Genomic DNA, 16,632 nt, shown 5'->3' with positions numbered 1-16,632 from the left:
CTTGAAGATGGGAGGCGCTTGTGAACAGCTACGTCAGTAGTTCTTAATCAGGGATGTTGGGCGGGAGAGTTACTGCACTCGTTTTTAGGAGTTTGTGAAGATTGGAGTTTCTGTTTTAATGCAAAATCAATCGTAAACCGCCATAATATTCCTCCTATCACAAGGGCTTAAAGCAGAAGCTGTATGGCTGTGCATTGTTTACATTTCAGGGTGGGTCATATTTAATTCAGACTTTAAATGCAGATCGTCAGTAAAGAGGAAAACCTTTTCCACTGTAGTGATTGCTTTTCAAATTGGCGTGACCTCCTCTCTGTAGATGTGAGTCGTGTGTTAAATATTTTATTAAAAGCCTGGACGCTTATTTTTCCCATTCAGGCTGTGCTGAATGATTAACATACTCTAAGTTAGCATCACAGAAACATGTTGAGTGTTTTCCGCCGCGTTCCTCGAGTCGTTAAGCTCCGGGTCCAGGCCCGAATGCCCCTTTAACTGTGTCTGAGTATGTTTACCTGGGCTTTATTCTACCTGTGTGATCGCTCCTCCTGTGTGTTTACCCAAACCCTCAGCAGGACACTTCCGTGGATACGGTTGCCTAGCAGCGTGATGCTCCATCTCACTCTCACACACACACACTCCTCCCCGCCTCGCGCTCCATGTGTGCGCTGACTCTGATCCTGTGTGCTGAGGATCTCTGCTTGGGTTCTGATCGGACGATTTAACGCTGGACGTCCAGGATGGACTCTCAGCTTCGTTCTTGTTCCTCATGCTCGCTCTTCTGACTTTGAACCCCGATCTGGACGTCCAGGATGGAGTCTTACCGTCGCTTCTGCACCTCCGCCTCGCTGAGCTCTCTGGGCTGTGATTGGCTGGAGAGCCGCGATGAGGACGTGTACGAGGTGGAGTCCCGCGTTCCTCTGCCCCGCCCTTTCCCCCTGTCCACCACCCTGACGGAGAAGAATGCCATAGTGGTCCAGACGCAGATCTCTCACGTCCACCACCGCGTTGATGGACACCTGCTGAGGGTCATCTCCAAAATCTCCCTCCCTACTCCGCCTTATACTGTGAGTCTGACACCTTTAAAGGGCTGCATTGGGGGAAAACACACTTTTTTACAAAATAAGAGTTTCCAGAATATACCGTTCACTCGCCGCTCGCTGGGAGAGATGTAGAACCGAGAACACCAGCCTGACTTGTTCGTTCTGCAGTGGTACTGCATCCTAATACTGATAGTGCCAGTTAAGGTACACTGGGTGCCAAAGGTTTTAGGACACCTAGGAGTTTCCTTTATTAGTTTATAGTATCTTAATGTATTAAAGAGATTCTGATTAAAGCGTCTGGAATAATGCCAAATCCACTCATTTAAAATAAACACAGTAATAGTAATAATAGTAAAGTCTATTTCTAAAGCAGTTACAGACAGGTAGAAGCTCAGGTTGCCTTACAGACACGTGATAAAGGAAGGTAAAATGGCATGAATCAAAGTGTTTATGAAAATAAACAGGCAGTAATAGAGCAGTTTAAATCCATATATGCAGAAAAAGTAGGACTTTACATTTTAATATGAACGTATTTAGATCCTTCCTAAAAGATCTAATCTTTCCTTATAAGCTTCAACTTACTTAAAAGCTGCATTATGTAAGATTTAGGTTGCAGACTGCACCCAGCTGAACCCCCCTCCCTCACCCCTCCCTGTCCAAGCGTGTAGTAGAACCTACAGTGGCCGTCAGGTTTTCTGTCGTCGTCTGTCCTGATTTTGTTTCACTTCTTCATGTTTTCTCTTCTTTGATGGTGATGATCCACCCTCTCTCACTGTTTCTTCTGCTGAATAATAAGTCTGATCCTCCTTCTGTCAAAATCTGGGTCCTCAAACTTCTCACAACAAAACATGGTCAGCAGCACCGGCAGCTCCACTGATTCTTCTACTTTCTACGTCTTCCAACCGAAGCTACAGTGCCACCAAATTCAAGTGCCCAAAAGGCGCCCTCTAGAGTCAGCGTTTGGATTGTCCACTCTGGGCTACTGTAGAAACATGGTGGTGCAACATGGAGGCCTCTGTTGAGGAGGAGCTGCTCCCTGTGTAGAAATGAAGGGCTGAATGTTTCATCAGCTATAACTCATTTAACCAACAGAAGCCACTTGAGTTAGCTAGCTTGTGATCATCATTAGCTGTGGTTAACTAATGTACAGTGTATGAAGGTGATTTATCTATCAGCGTTTCTTCTGGCCATGTGATGGAGCTGTTTATGCTAAGCGTCTTGTAGGTTGTTTCTTACTAATCAGATCTACTGGAACTAATTCTGAGTTAGCTAGCTAGCCTGCAAGCATTGATAGTTGCAGGTATGGAACATACACTCTGTGAAGGTGATTTATGTGAAAATGTGGCTTCTGGACAGCTTTAGATCCCCATGTTCTCTAGGTTTTTTGGTAAGGCCTAAGTTGGGGCGGTGCTTGGGGGCTTTGGGGGTGTGTCTACAGCAAACTGACAGGTGGTCTGTGTAAACACAGATGAGCTTTCTCTCCCAGAGCGACTGCTCTCTGACGTGTTCACTCACACTGACCTCATCAGCCGTGAGTTTTCCTCTTCCACTCAGAGTGAATGAGCTGGTTATTCATAATATGAGCTGGAATAATAGCTCAGTAAAAGCGTTTAATTAAGAGTTAACAGTAGAAAATCCAGCCTTTTAAAGACGTCACTCTGTCTCCGTATGTAAGTACCTGACTCTAAGTGTTTTCTGCTGGTGCTGTATTTTCGTTTTGAGCTGTTAAGATGTTTTAGTGATGTGTTCTGAGTGCTGCTGGTTGACCTGCTGAACGCTTCCCGGCAGCGACGGCCCAGCAGGCTGACCTTTGCTACAGCAGATACAGTCTGCTAGCGGTGTGAAGACTGCACCACGTGGCTGTGAGCTGGTGGAAGTTTTACAGCAGGACTGTAATCCTGTAATGGAGGTCCTGTAGAGCAGAATCAGTGTGTGTGAGAGGTGAACCTGCTGTGGAGGATCTGAGCTCTGAGTAAACTCAGCCGGTCAAAGGGCTGCAGTGCTGATCCCAGAGCTTAATAGAGACCTTCAGCCTCGGACGCTGATTATCACCTGGAGACGCAGGCACTGCCCGCACACTGCACTCGCCCTCAGCTGGGCTCAGGGGAATGCAGTGGGACTGAACGGAGTGGAATTGAGTGTAACAGAATTGAATTGAGTTAAATGTGTTTGAGTGTAGAGGAACAGAGTTGAATGAGATGCGGTGGAATTGACCTGAATGGGGTGGAATTGACCTGAATGGGGTGGAGTTGACCTGAATGGGGTGGAATGTATTTGAATGTAGTGGACTAGAGTTGAATAGAATGTAACTTAACTGAATTGAATGAAGTTTAACTGACTGGGTTAAAATGGACTAAAATTGGTTGCACTGATTAAAGTTAATTCAATTGACCTGAATGGAACGTGTAGAAATTGAGTTCAGTTGATTGGAATTCAGCTGAATGGGTTGGAAATGGCCAAAATGAAACTAAGTTGAATGGAATGCAATGGAATGGAATTAAGTTTAATGGGTTTGGGGTTGAATTAAGCTGGATGGGTTGGAATTGAACTGAATGGTTCGCAGTTGAAATGCTTGGGTTGGAATAGAATAAAATAGGCAGGATTGATTAATGCAGATGAGTAGAATGGCTTGGTATTAAGTTGAATGGAATGAAATGAAATTGAGGTCAGTGGGTTGGAATTGAGCTAAATAGGTGGGAAATGACCAACATTAATGGAACTGAATTGACTTGAATAAAGTTTAATACAATAGAATACAATTGAGTTGAATGAGTTGGAATGGAGTAAAGTTGAATAACAGAATAGAATTGAGCTGAATGGTTTGGAGTTGGAATTGAACTGAATGAACAGAAATGTATTTAAAATGAATGTCAGAGTGAAGTATGGCTGGGCAATGTGACAGTATATATTGTTATTGTGATGAATTATGTCACAGTACAGTAGAATATGCTTTTCTGAGCATATCGTGTTTATCATTAGCGCTTGTAGACACTGACCAACTGCATGTTTCATTATAGAGAGAGTAAAATTAGTCCGTTTTACTGGATTTAGTGACACATACTGAATAAAAATCACTGTGTTCACAGTTTTTATAATGTAGCTCTGCTGGCTCTTTTTTCTCTGTTTCAGCTGATCAGACGTCTGAAATAATAAATATTGTGACATATCGTGTTTTGTAAAAATTACTAGAAGTATCACAATATTATATTTTTGCCATATCGCCCAGCTCTACTGTCTGAAACACAGAGAGCTCCCTGAAACTCCAAACACAAGAGAAGCTGCTTTCTGGGCTCAGACGCATGACCAGCATGTAGACTACAGTGACAGAGGCTTCACCTCATTCATCCATCCATCTGTCCATTCGTTCAGCAGCAGTGCAGTGGGCAGTAGTTTATGATCAGACCTGGTGTGTTTGTCCTCTGATGGGGTTCAGGTTTAGACTGTATCTGTGATCTGATGAGTTTTACAGCTGTTGTCCCGTAGAAACAGCTGACCCCCCTGCCCCCTCCTCTCGGGAACTGTGTCCACTCTGCTCTGTTTTGTTCCTTAAACCTGTCTCGGTGCAGCTTCTCCTGACCCCCGTATCGCTGAGTGGACACTGCTGTGAGTGGATCAGGGAGGTAAACTCAGCTTGACTTGCTGACCCTGATGGACAGGTGCTCTGAGTTCACTGCAGTGAGCTCTACTGGCCTGACCATATGAAGACCGTGCCGCGCTCAGCAGTGGTGTGGGACACTCTCTGAATACACCTCATATATTTGTGTATTACTTTCAGAATAAACATGGATCACCTGTTTATTCTGATCCGTGAAAAGTTTCCACAGCCAGCAGTAACGAGCAGGTTTACTGCTGGAGCTCTTACTGGTCCACCAATGACCTGAGAACTTCATAGAACAGTAAACATACTGGAGCATTAACAGTGCTGTGTGATGATGAAGGTGGTGCTGCTGATAGTGTCGGTGATGATGATGATGATGGTGGTGCTGCTGATAGTGTCGGTGATGATGATGATGAGGTGGTGGTCATGAAGTTGACAGTGGTGATGACAGTGATGGTGGTGACATTGATGTTTCTGGTGGTGGTGGTGATTGTGATGTTGAAGATGCTGAGGATGATAATTATGGTGATGAGGTCAATGCTAATGAAGTTAAAGATGATGGTGGTGATGAAGTTAAAGATGATGGTGGTGATGAAGTTAAAGATGATGGTGGTGATGAAGTTAAAGATGATGATGGTGATGAAGTTAAAGATGATGATGGTGATGAAGTTAAAGGTGATGGTGGTGGTGATGAAGTTAAAGATGATGGTGGTGGTGATGAAGTTAAAGATGATGGTGGTGGTGATGAAGTTAAAGATGATGATGATGGTGATGAAGTTAAAGATGATGGTGGTGGTGATGAAGTTAAAGATGATGGTGGTGGTGATGAAGTTAAAGATGATGGTGGTGGTGATGAAGTTAAAGGTGGTGGTGGTGGTGATGAAGTTAAAGGTGATGGTGGTGGTGATGAAGTTAAAGGTGATGGTGGTGGTGATGAAGTTAAAGATGATGGTGGTGATGAAGTTAAAGGTGGTGGTGGTGGTGATGAAGTTAAAGGTGGTGGTGGTGGTGATGACAGTGATGGTGGTGATATTGATGTTTCTGTTGGTGGTGGTGATGATAGTGATAAAGACAATGTTCACAATGTTGGTGATGGTGATTGTTGTGATGCTGATGTTGAGGATGGTGATTGTGATAATGTTGGTGAAGGGTGGTGGTGGTAATGTTGCTGTGGTAGATGATATTGATGGTGGTAAATGTGATTGATGTTGCTGAAGCTGCTGTTGCTGGTGATGGTGTTTAGATGAGGCTGATGATGGTGATGATATGACGGTGAAAATGTTGCTGTTGCTGGTGTCTAGATGATCGTAGTGATGAGAATGGTGAGTGTTGCTGTTGCTGGTCATGGTGATAATGATGCTGATGGTGGTGATGACGATGGTGATAATGTTGCTGGTGATTGTGGTGATGATGCTGGTGATGGTGGTTGCCTTTGCTGGCGATGGTGTTTAGATGGTGATGGAGGTGATGCTGATAATGGTGGTGATGAAGATGATGATGGTGTTTGGATGGTGATGATGAGGATGGTGACACTTGTTGCTGGTGATGGTGTTTAGATGAAGCTGATGGTGATGATGAAGATGTTGATGATATAGTTGGAGCTGGTCTGCTGTGGTTCCCAGTTAAGTCTTTTCACTTCGCAATCTTTAATGGTCATTAATATGGTACTGTCTGTCTGTCTCTCTCTCTCTCTGTCTGTCTCTCTCTCTGTGTCTCTCTCTCTAGCTGGAGCATGCTCGGGTGACTCAGACGGAGCTGATGAGGGAGAAGTTCCGGCACAGTGAGGAGATTGCGGAGTTACTGAGGAGGCAGGAGGAGCTCCAGGAGAGGCTGCAGGAGGAGGCCAGCGCCCGCCAGCGCCTCGCACTGCAGCTGCACAACGCTGAAGGTGGGTGATGGACGGAGTGTCTGTCAGGAGCAGCTGACCGACGACAGCACTGACCGGCACTTATTCAGCACCACACACACAGTCTCTCCATTATATACCCACCCATCTACACACACACACACAGGCACACACACACTCACACACTCACACTCACTCACACTCACACACACACACACACACACTCACACACACACTCACACACACTCACACTCACACACGCACACACTCACACACACACACACTCACACACACTCACACACACACACTCACACTCACACACACACACACACACACTCACACACTCACACACACTCACACACACACTCACACACACACACTCACACACTCACACACACTCACGCTCACACACACACACTCACACTCACACACACACACACTCACACACACTCACACTCACACACGCACACACTCACACACACACTCACACACACACACACACACACACACTCCACACACACACCACACACTCACACACTCACACACACTCACACACACACTCACACACACCACACACTCACACACACTCACGCTCACACACACACTCACACTCACACACACACACTCACACACACACACACACACACACACACATATGCGCACACACACACGCACACACACACACTCACTCACACACTCACACACTCACACAGGACATTACGTATCATTAGGCCTCATGGAACTCCAGCGTTGTACAAATGATCCCTTTGCCCTGAAGCTGGGTTCGTTCCCTCGGTGTAGACGCAGATTTTGTTCTGAAAGTGATCGTCTGACCTTGTTTTGTTTTTTGAGCACAAATACAGTGAGAGGAAGCTTTTGTTTTTGGATTTTTTATACTTCATGTGCGTGTCCACTTCATATAATGTGCCTTTTCCATCAAATCATATCTCTCCGTAAAATAATCAGTTTCATCTTTGGCGTATCTGTGCGATCAAACTAACGTCTGATATGTGTGTGAATTTAAATGTAATACTTAAACAACCTGACTTTTGATTTGCTCTTTATCAACATTATCTATAATGTCAATAATATCAATTCTTATCAAAAATAGAATAAAAACAGGAAATAATGATACAAATCAGTTCTGCACCAGTACAAAAGTGGATCTACTAATGTTACGTGCGCATCGATAGGAACAACGGCTACAACTGCTCAGCGTTTCATGTAAAGACATGTTGAGACATATTTTAAAGACCATATTAACCTGTGCTTTTGTTTTACACTACTGACTCCGCCCACAAAATAAACAACACAAAACATCTCACACTGCAGTAATTCAGCGTTTAGTGTTATTTTATGAAGATCACGTCATTCTACTGTCATAAAAACACTGAGACATTTTGTTTGTTCTGTATTTCATCCTCTCCAGTGGTCATAATTTTAACACTACAATGTTTGGTCAGTAGGGGGAGCAGTGCACTCACCTCTCAACCTCAAACTCCACCTACCAGCACAGCTGTTGTCTCACGAGCCGCTGAACGCTGCCGTTTTATTGGCTCTCTACTGAAACATCTGGATGTGCTTCATGTAAATGATGTATATGATATGTAAATGAGGCGCTGACGGGCTGGCGCTTGATTTCACGCACTGAAGCTGACTGCTCCTAAATCTCCACTCTTTCCACCTCAGACGAATGAATCACTCGCGTTATTGAGGACAGTCAGCTTTGATGAATAAGGGCCAACGTGTGTACGTGTGAATAAGTAAATGCACTGCAAGTTTATTAAGTAGTAATACTTGTTTCCACCCACTGTATGAGGACCAGTGGGAGCGATCCACATTTGAATTGTGGGTTTTGTTTCCGTGCTCTGAGTGTTCTCTCTCGGCCCGTGTGTTTATCTTCAGCTCTGCAGTGTTGATCCTTCGGCATGTGAGCTTTCCGATAATGACTGTAAATATTTGCAGTAGCGGTGTCATCCTGCACAGCTCAAACACAATTATGAGCTGTTCAAACACAGCAGGAACAGCCTGCAGAGGAGTTTACAGCAGCGCGAGAGCGAGAGGACGCTTTAAAACCATCGTCGGGGCAGCAGGTCAAATCGCTCTCTAATGAGAGTTGAAGCAGGAGATGACAGCAGGTGTGCATGATGGATGGTGAGCTGTAGGCTAAGACTTCCTCCAGTCCCGCCCACCGTAAATGTAGTTAATCAGTCAAGACATGTCTGAGGTCTGCAGTTCACTTCTTTAGACTTAGCACTGCAGCTACAAGGCTAATGTAGCTAACAAGTAATGGAAACTTGCACCCCACCAATTAGCCTGGTAACATGGAGGCATGGCTAAGTAAGCCTACAGCAGTTTAGCTCCACCATTCAGCTACAGCAGTTTAGCCCCACCATTCAGCTACAGCAGTTTAGCTCCACCATTCAGCTACAGCAGTTTAGCTCCACCATTCAGCTACAGCAGTTTAGCCCCACCATTCAGCTACAGCAGTTTAGCTCCCACCATTCAGCTACAGCAGTTTAGCTCCACCATTCAGTCTACAGCAGTTTAGCCCCACCATTCAGCTACAGCAGTTTAGCTCCACCATTCAGCTACAGCAGTTTAGCTCCACCATTCAGTCTACAGCAGTTTAGCTCCACCATTGAGTCTACAGCAGTTTAGCCCCACCATTCAGTCTACAGCAGTTTAGCTCCACCATTCAGTCTACAGCAGTTTAGCCCCACCATTCAGTCTACAGCAGTTTAGCTCCACCATTCAGTCTACAGCAGTTTAGCTCCACCATTCAGCTACAGCAGTTTAGCTCCACCATTCAGTCTACAGCAGTTTAGCCCCACCATCCAGTCTACAGCAGTTTAGCTCCACCATTCAGCTACAGCAGTTTAGCTCCACCATTCAGTCTACAGTAGCTGTAAAGGTGTAAAACGGAGGATGTGGGTGGTTTAAGGTGTGTAAAGGTGTAAAACGGAGGATGTGGGCGGTTTAAGGTGTAAAACGGAGGACGTGGGCCCTTTAAGGTATGTAAAGGTGTAAAGCGGGGGATGTGGGTGGTTTAAGGTGTGTAAAGGTGTAAAACGGAGGATGTGGGTGGTTTAAGGTGTGTAAAGGTGTAAAACGGAGGATGTGGGTGGTTTAAGGTGTGTAAAGGTGTAAAACGGAGGATGTGGGTGGTTTAAGGTGTGTAAAGGTGTAAAACGGAGGATGTGGGCCTTTTATGGTGTAAAGATGTATAATGGAGGATACGGGTTGTTTAAAGAGGTATAATAACGAGACGGCTGAGCTGCGTTTGGACTGAGGGTGTGTCGTCTCCACTCGGATGGTGTTGACTGAGTGGAGTTGTTGTAATAAGGATCAGGCGTTGACAGTCATGTGGTAATTACTCAAGCTTTGTGTGGGTATGCTTTGGGGTGGGAGGGGCGGCCCCCGGTTTCAGGTAACACCTGAACAAAGGTGATGATGTTTGTCTTTTTTGAGCTCAGAGCAAGAGCAGAGTGTTTAATTTCATTATGAATGTGTTATAATAGAGCTGATCCTGGATCAGAGCGTTTAGACTGTCTTTAAATAGCTGATCAGATGAGCTGCTGTTTTTTGAGAATGAAGGCTTTGCAGATAATATTGGTCACCATGACTGAGACAGAGAGTTATTGTTTTACAGTAAAATCGCAATGGCTGCCGTTTTAATTACTCCTTACATTTGGGGTTTTGTAACCTTATAATACGGAGCCCCCTATAGATGAGTCTGACCAATCAGAGGCAACTAAACACCTCAAAACAGAACGGCCTGTTCTGTTATAAACACACTCAGTAACGGCCCGTTCTGTTATAAACACACTCAGTAACGGCCTATTCTGTTATAAACACACTCAGTAACGGCCCGTTCTGTTATAAACACACTCAGTAACGGCCCGTTCTGTTATAAACACGCTCAGTAACGGCCCGTTCTGTTATAAACACGCTCAGTGACGGCCCGTTCCGTTATAAACACGCTCAGTGACGGCCCGTTCCGTTATAAAGACGCTCAGTGACGGCCCGTTCCGTTATAAACACGCTCAGTGACGGCCCGTTCCGTTATAAAGACGCTCAGTGACGGCCCGTTCCGTTATAAACACGCTCAGTGACGGCCCGTTCCGTTATAAAGACGCTCAGTGACGGCCCGTTCCGTTATAAACACGCTCAGTGACGGCCCGTTCCGTTATAAAGACGCTCAGTGACGGCCCGTTCCGTTATAAAGACGCTCAGTGACGGCCCGTTCCGTTATAAAGACGCTCAGTGACGGCCCGTTCTGTTATAAACACTCTCAGTGACGGCCCGTTCTGTTATAAACACGCTCAGTGACGGCCCGTTCTGTTATAAACACGCTCAGTGACGGTCCGTTCTGTTATAAACACGCTCAGTGACGGCCCGTTCTGTTATAAACACGCTCAGTGACGGTCCGTTCTGTTATAAACACGCTCAGTGACGGTCCGTTCCGTTATAAAGACGCTCAGTGACGGCCCGTTCCGTTATAAAGACACTGAGTAACGGCCCGTTCCGTTATAAAGACACTGAGTAACGGCCCGTTCCGTTATAAAGACACTGAGTAACGGCCCGTTCCGTTATAAACACACTCAGTAACGGCCCGTTCCGTTATAAACACACTCAGTAACGGCCCGTTCCGTTATAAACACACTCAGTAACGGTCCGTTCCGTTATAAAGACACTGAGTAACGGCCCGTTCCGTTATAAACACACTCAGTAACGGTCCGTTCCGTTATAAAGACACTCAGTAACGGTCCGTTCCGTTATAAAGACACTGAGTAACGGCCCGTTCCGTTATAAACACACTCAGTAACGGCCCGTTCCGTTATAAACACACTCAGTAACGGCCCGTTCCGTTATAAAACACACTCAGTAACGGTCCGTTCCGTTATAAAGACACTGAGTAACGGCCCGTTCCGTTATAAACACACTCAGTAACGGTCCGTTCCGTTATAAAGACACTCAGTAACGGTCCGTTCCGTTATAAAGACACTGAGTAACGGCCCGTTCCGTTATAAACACACTCAGTAACGGTCCGTTCCGTTATAAAGACACTGAGTAACGGCCCGTTCCGTTATAAACACACTCAGTAACGGTCCGTTCCGTTATAAACACACTCAGTGACGGCCCGTTCCGTTATAAAGACACTGAGTAACGGCCCGTTCCGTTATAAACACACTCAGTAACGGTCCGTTCCGTTATAAAGACACTGAGTAACGGCCCGTTCCGTTATAAAGACACTGAGTAACGGCCCGTTCCGTTATAAACACACTCAGTAACGGTCCGTTCCGTTATAAAGACACTGAGTAACGGCCCGTTCTGTTATAAACACACTCAGTAACGGCCCGTTCCGTTATAAAGACACTGAGTAACGGCCCGTTCTGTTATAAACACACTCAGTAACGGCCCGTTCTGTTATAAAGACACTGAGTAACGGCCCGTTCCGTTATAAACACACTCAGTAACGGTCCGTTCCGTTATAAAGACACTGAGTAACGGCCCGTTCTGTTATAAACACACTCAGTAACGGCCCGTTCCGTTATAAAGACACTGAGTAACGGCCCGTTCCGTTATAAACACACTCAGTAACGGCCCGTTCTGTTATAAACACACTCAGGAGCGGCCCGTTCTGATATAAACACACTCAGTAACGGCCCGTTCCGTTATAAAGACACTGAGTAACGGCCCGTTCCGTTATAAAGACACTGAGTAACGGCCCGTTCTGTTATAAACACACTCAGGAGCGGCCCGTTCTGTTATAAAGACACTGAGTAACGGCCCGTTCCGTTATAAACACACTCAGTAACGGCCCGTTCTGTTATAAACACACTCAGGAGCGGCCCCGTTCTGTTATAAACACACTCAGTAACGGTCCGTTCCGTTATAAAGACACTGAGTAACGGCCCGTTCCGTTATAAACACACTCAGTAACGGCCCGTTCTGTTATAAACACACTCAGGAGCGGCCCGTTCTGATATAAACACACTCAGTAACGGCCCGTTCCGTTATAAACACACTCAGTAACGGCCCGTTCCGTTATAAACACACTCAGTAACGGTCCGTTCCGTTATAAAGACACTGAGTAACGGCCCGTTCTGTTATAAAGACACTGAGTAACGGCCCGTTCCGTTATAAACACACTCAGTAACGGTCCGTTCCGTTATAAGACACTGAGTAACGGCCCGTTCCGTTATAAAGACACTGAGTAACGGCCCGTTCCGTTATAAACACACTCAGTAACGGTCCGTTCCGTTATAAAGACACTGAGTAACGGCCCGTTCTGTTATAAACACACTCAGTAACGGCCCGTTCTGTTATAAAGACACTGAGTAACGGCCCGTTCTGTTATAAACACACTCAGTAACGGTCCGTTCTGTTATAAAGACACTGAGTAACGGCCCGTTCTGTTATAAACACACTCAGTAACGGTCCGTTCCGTTATAAAGACACTGAGTAACGGCCCGTTCTGTTATAAACACACTCAGTAACGGTCCGTTCCGTTATAAAGACACTGAGTAACGGCCCGTTCTGTTATAAACACACTCAGTAACGGCCCGTTCTGTTATAAAGACACTGAGTAACGGCCCGTTCTGTTATAAACACACTCAGTAACGGCCCGCTCTGTTATAAGGACACTGAGTAACGGCCCGTTCTGTTATAAACACACTCAGTAACGGCCCGTTCTGTTATAAACACACTCAGGAGCGGCCCGTTCTGTTATAAACACACTCAGTAACGGTCCGTTCCGTTATAAAGACACTGAGTAACGGTCCGTTCCGTTATAAACACACTCAGTAACGGCCCGTTCTGTTATAAACACACTCAGGAGCGGCCCGTTCTGATATAAACACACTCAGTAACGGCCCGTTCCGTTATAAACACACTCAGTAACGGCCCGTTCCGTTATAAACACACTCAGTAACGGTCCGTTCCGTTATAAAGACACTGAGTAACGGCCCGTTCCGTTATAAAGACACTGAGTAACGGCCCGTTCCGTTATAAACACACTCAGTAACGGTCCGTTCCGTTATAAAGACACTGAGTAACGGCCCGTTCTGTTATAAACACACTCAGTAACGGCCCGTTCCGTTATAAAGACACTGAGTAACGGCCCGTTCTGTTATAAACACACTCAGTAACGGCCCGTTCTGTTATAAAGACACTGAGTAACGGCCCGTTCCGTTATAAACACACTCAGTAACGGTCCGTTCCGTTATAAAGACACTGAGTAACGGCCCGTTCTGTTATAAACACACTCAGTAACGGCCCGTTCCGTTATAAAGACACTGAGTAACGGCCCGTTCCGTTATAAAGACACTGAGTAACGGCCCGTTCCGTTATAAACACACTCAGTAACGGCCCGTTCTGTTATAAACACACTCAGGAGCGGCCCGTTCTGATATAAACACACTCAGTAACGGCCCGTTCCGTTATAAAGACACTGAGTAACGGCCCGTTCCGTTATAAAGACACTGAGTAACGGCCCGTTCTGTTATAAACACACTCAGGAGCGGCCCGTTCTGTTATAAAGACACTGAGTAACGGCCCGTTCCGTTATAAACACACTCAGTAACGGCCCGTTCTGTTATAAACACACTCAGGAGCGGCCCGTTCTGTTATAAACACACTCAGTAACGGTCCGTTCCGTTATAAAGACACTGAGTAACGGCCCGTTCCGTTATAAACACACTCAGTAACGGCCCGTTCTGTTATAAACACACTCAGGAGCGGCCCGTTCTGATATAAACACACTCAGTAACGGCCCGTTCCGTTATAAACACACTCAGTAACGGCCCGTTCCGTTATAAACACACTCAGTAACGGTCCGTTCCGTTATAAAGACACTGAGTAACGGCCCGTTCTGTTATAAAGACACTGAGTAACGGCCCGTTCCGTTATAAACACACTCAGTAACGGTCCGTTCCGTTATAAAGACACTGAGTAACGGCCCGTTCCGTTATAAAGACACTGAGTAACGGCCCGTTCCGTTATAAACACACTCAGTAACGGTCCGTTCCGTTATAAAGACACTGAGTAACGGCCCGTTCTGTTATAAACACACTCAGTAACGGCCCGTTCTGTTATAAAGACACTGAGTAACGGCCCGTTCTGTTATAAACACACTCAGTAACGGTCCGTTCTGTTATAAAGACACTGAGTAACGGCCCGTTCTGTTATAAACACACTCAGTAACGGTCCGTTCCGTTATAAAGACACTGAGTAACGGCCCGTTCTGTTATAAACACACTCAGTAACGGTCCGTTCCGTTATAAAGACACTGAGTAACGGCCCGTTCTGTTATAAACACACTCAGTAACGGCCCGTTCTGTTATAAAGACACTGAGTAACGGCCCGTTCTGTTATAAACACACTCAGTAACGGCCCGCTCTGTTATAAGGACACTGAGTAACGGCCCGTTCTGTTATAAACACACTCAGTAACGGCCCGTTCTGTTATAAACACACTCAGGAGCGGCCCGTTCTGTTATAAACACACTCAGTAACGGTCCGTTCCGTTATAAAGACACTGAGTAACGGTCCGTTCCGTTATAAACACACTCAGTAACGGCCCGTTCTGTTATAAACACACTCAGGAGCGGCCCGTTCTGATATAAACACACTCAGTAACGGCCCGTTCCGTTATAAACACACTCAGTAACGGCCCGTTCCGTTATAAACACACTCAGTAACGGTCCGTTCCGTTATAAAGACACTGAGTAACGGCCCGTTCTGTTATAAAGACACTGAGTAACGGCCCGTTCCGTTATAAACACACTCAGTAACGGTCCGTTCCGTTATAAAGACACTGAGTAACGGCCCGTTCTGTTATAAACACACTGAGTAACGGCCCGTTCCGTTATAAAGACACTGAGTAACGGCCCGTTCCGTTATAAACACACTCAGTAACGGTCCGTTCCGTTATAAAGACACTGAGTAACGGCCCGTTCCGTTATAAAGACACTGAGTAACGGCCCGTTCCGTTATAAACACACTCAGTAACGGCCCGTTCTGTTATAAAGACACTGAGTAACGGCCCGTTCTGTTATAAACACACTCAGTAACGGTCCGTTCCGTTATAAAGACACTGAGTAACGGCCCGTTCTGTTATAAACACACTCAGTAACGGCCCGTTCCGTTATAAACACACTCAGTAACGGTCCGTTCCGTTATAAAGACACTGAGTAACGGCCCGTTCCGTTATAAACACACTCAGTAACGGCCCGTTCCGTTATAAAGACACTGAGTAACGGCCCGTTCCGTTATAAACACACTCAGTAACGGCCCGTTCTGTTATAAACACACTCAGTGACGGCCCGTTCCGTTATAAACACACTCAGTAACGGCCCGTTCTGTTATAAACACACTCAGTAACGGCCCGTTCTGATATAAACACACTCAGTGACGGCCCGTTCCGTTATAAACACACTCAGTGACGGCCCGTTCCGTTATAAACACACTCAGTAACGGCCCGTTCTGTTATAAACACACTCAGTAACGGCCCGTTCTGATATAAACACACTCAGTGACGGCCCGTTCTGATATAAACACACTCAGTAACGGCCCGTTCTGATATAAACACACTCAGTAACGGCCCGTTCTGTTATAAACACACTCAGTGACGGCCCGTTCTGATATAAACACACTCAGTAACGGCCCGTTCCGTTAAAGTTTAAGATCAGTTTAAAACCAGTTGGATGTCTAACTGTACGCTGACATAAACCCTTGAGAGTTCCTGGTTAGTGTTCTGTCAGCAGTCAGTGTCTGTAGGGGGCGCTGGTGTGTGTGTAGAGTCTGTTCTTGTTGTTATGGGTGTGTTTAGTGTTACTGCTGGTTGCTGGGTGTTAGAGTGGTCCCCCGGGCTGCAGCGCTGCAGTCTGTATTCCCCGCTGTAGGACTGTATAAACCAACCCAGCCACATTCTTAATTAATAATCAACCCTGAATTCATACAGGCTTTAAAGAGTCCGTATCAGGGAAAACTGAGCTTTACTCCTTTTTGTACTAAGAACTCATTAAAGAAGTCATTTCATTTGGTTCTGTTTCAGCCAGTCTAAATTCATGGCTAATAATGTGTAGTATTGTCTATGAGGTGGTGTGATTTACAGTGTGAGAACAGCTTTGTGGTTAATTACAGAGA

At 45.8% G+C, this 16,632-nt stretch overlaps 1 protein-coding gene across 7 annotated transcripts in view; it reads left to right on the top strand.

Annotated features, from left to right (window-relative positions):
- Positions 1 to 16,632, top strand: part of akap9 (A kinase (PRKA) anchor protein 9) — a 150,334-nt gene that overhangs the window by 86,355 nt on the left and 47,347 nt on the right. For all 7 annotated transcript variants that reach the window (XM_036577852.1, XM_036577851.1, XM_036577850.1 and 4 more), the window contains one exon: positions 6,361 to 6,523. In XM_036577852.1, coding sequence (XP_036433745.1) covers positions 6,361 to 6,523 — 163 coding nt within the window. The remainder of the gene's footprint in view (positions 1 to 6,360; positions 6,524 to 16,632) is intronic.

This window comes from Colossoma macropomum, unplaced genomic scaffold (assembly GCF_904425465.1).
Source record: "Colossoma macropomum unplaced genomic scaffold, Colossoma_macropomum, whole genome shotgun sequence".
Lineage (NCBI taxonomy): Eukaryota > Metazoa > Chordata > Actinopteri > Characiformes > Serrasalmidae > Colossoma > Colossoma macropomum.
This window is presented reverse-complemented; position numbering and strand designations above follow the sequence as displayed.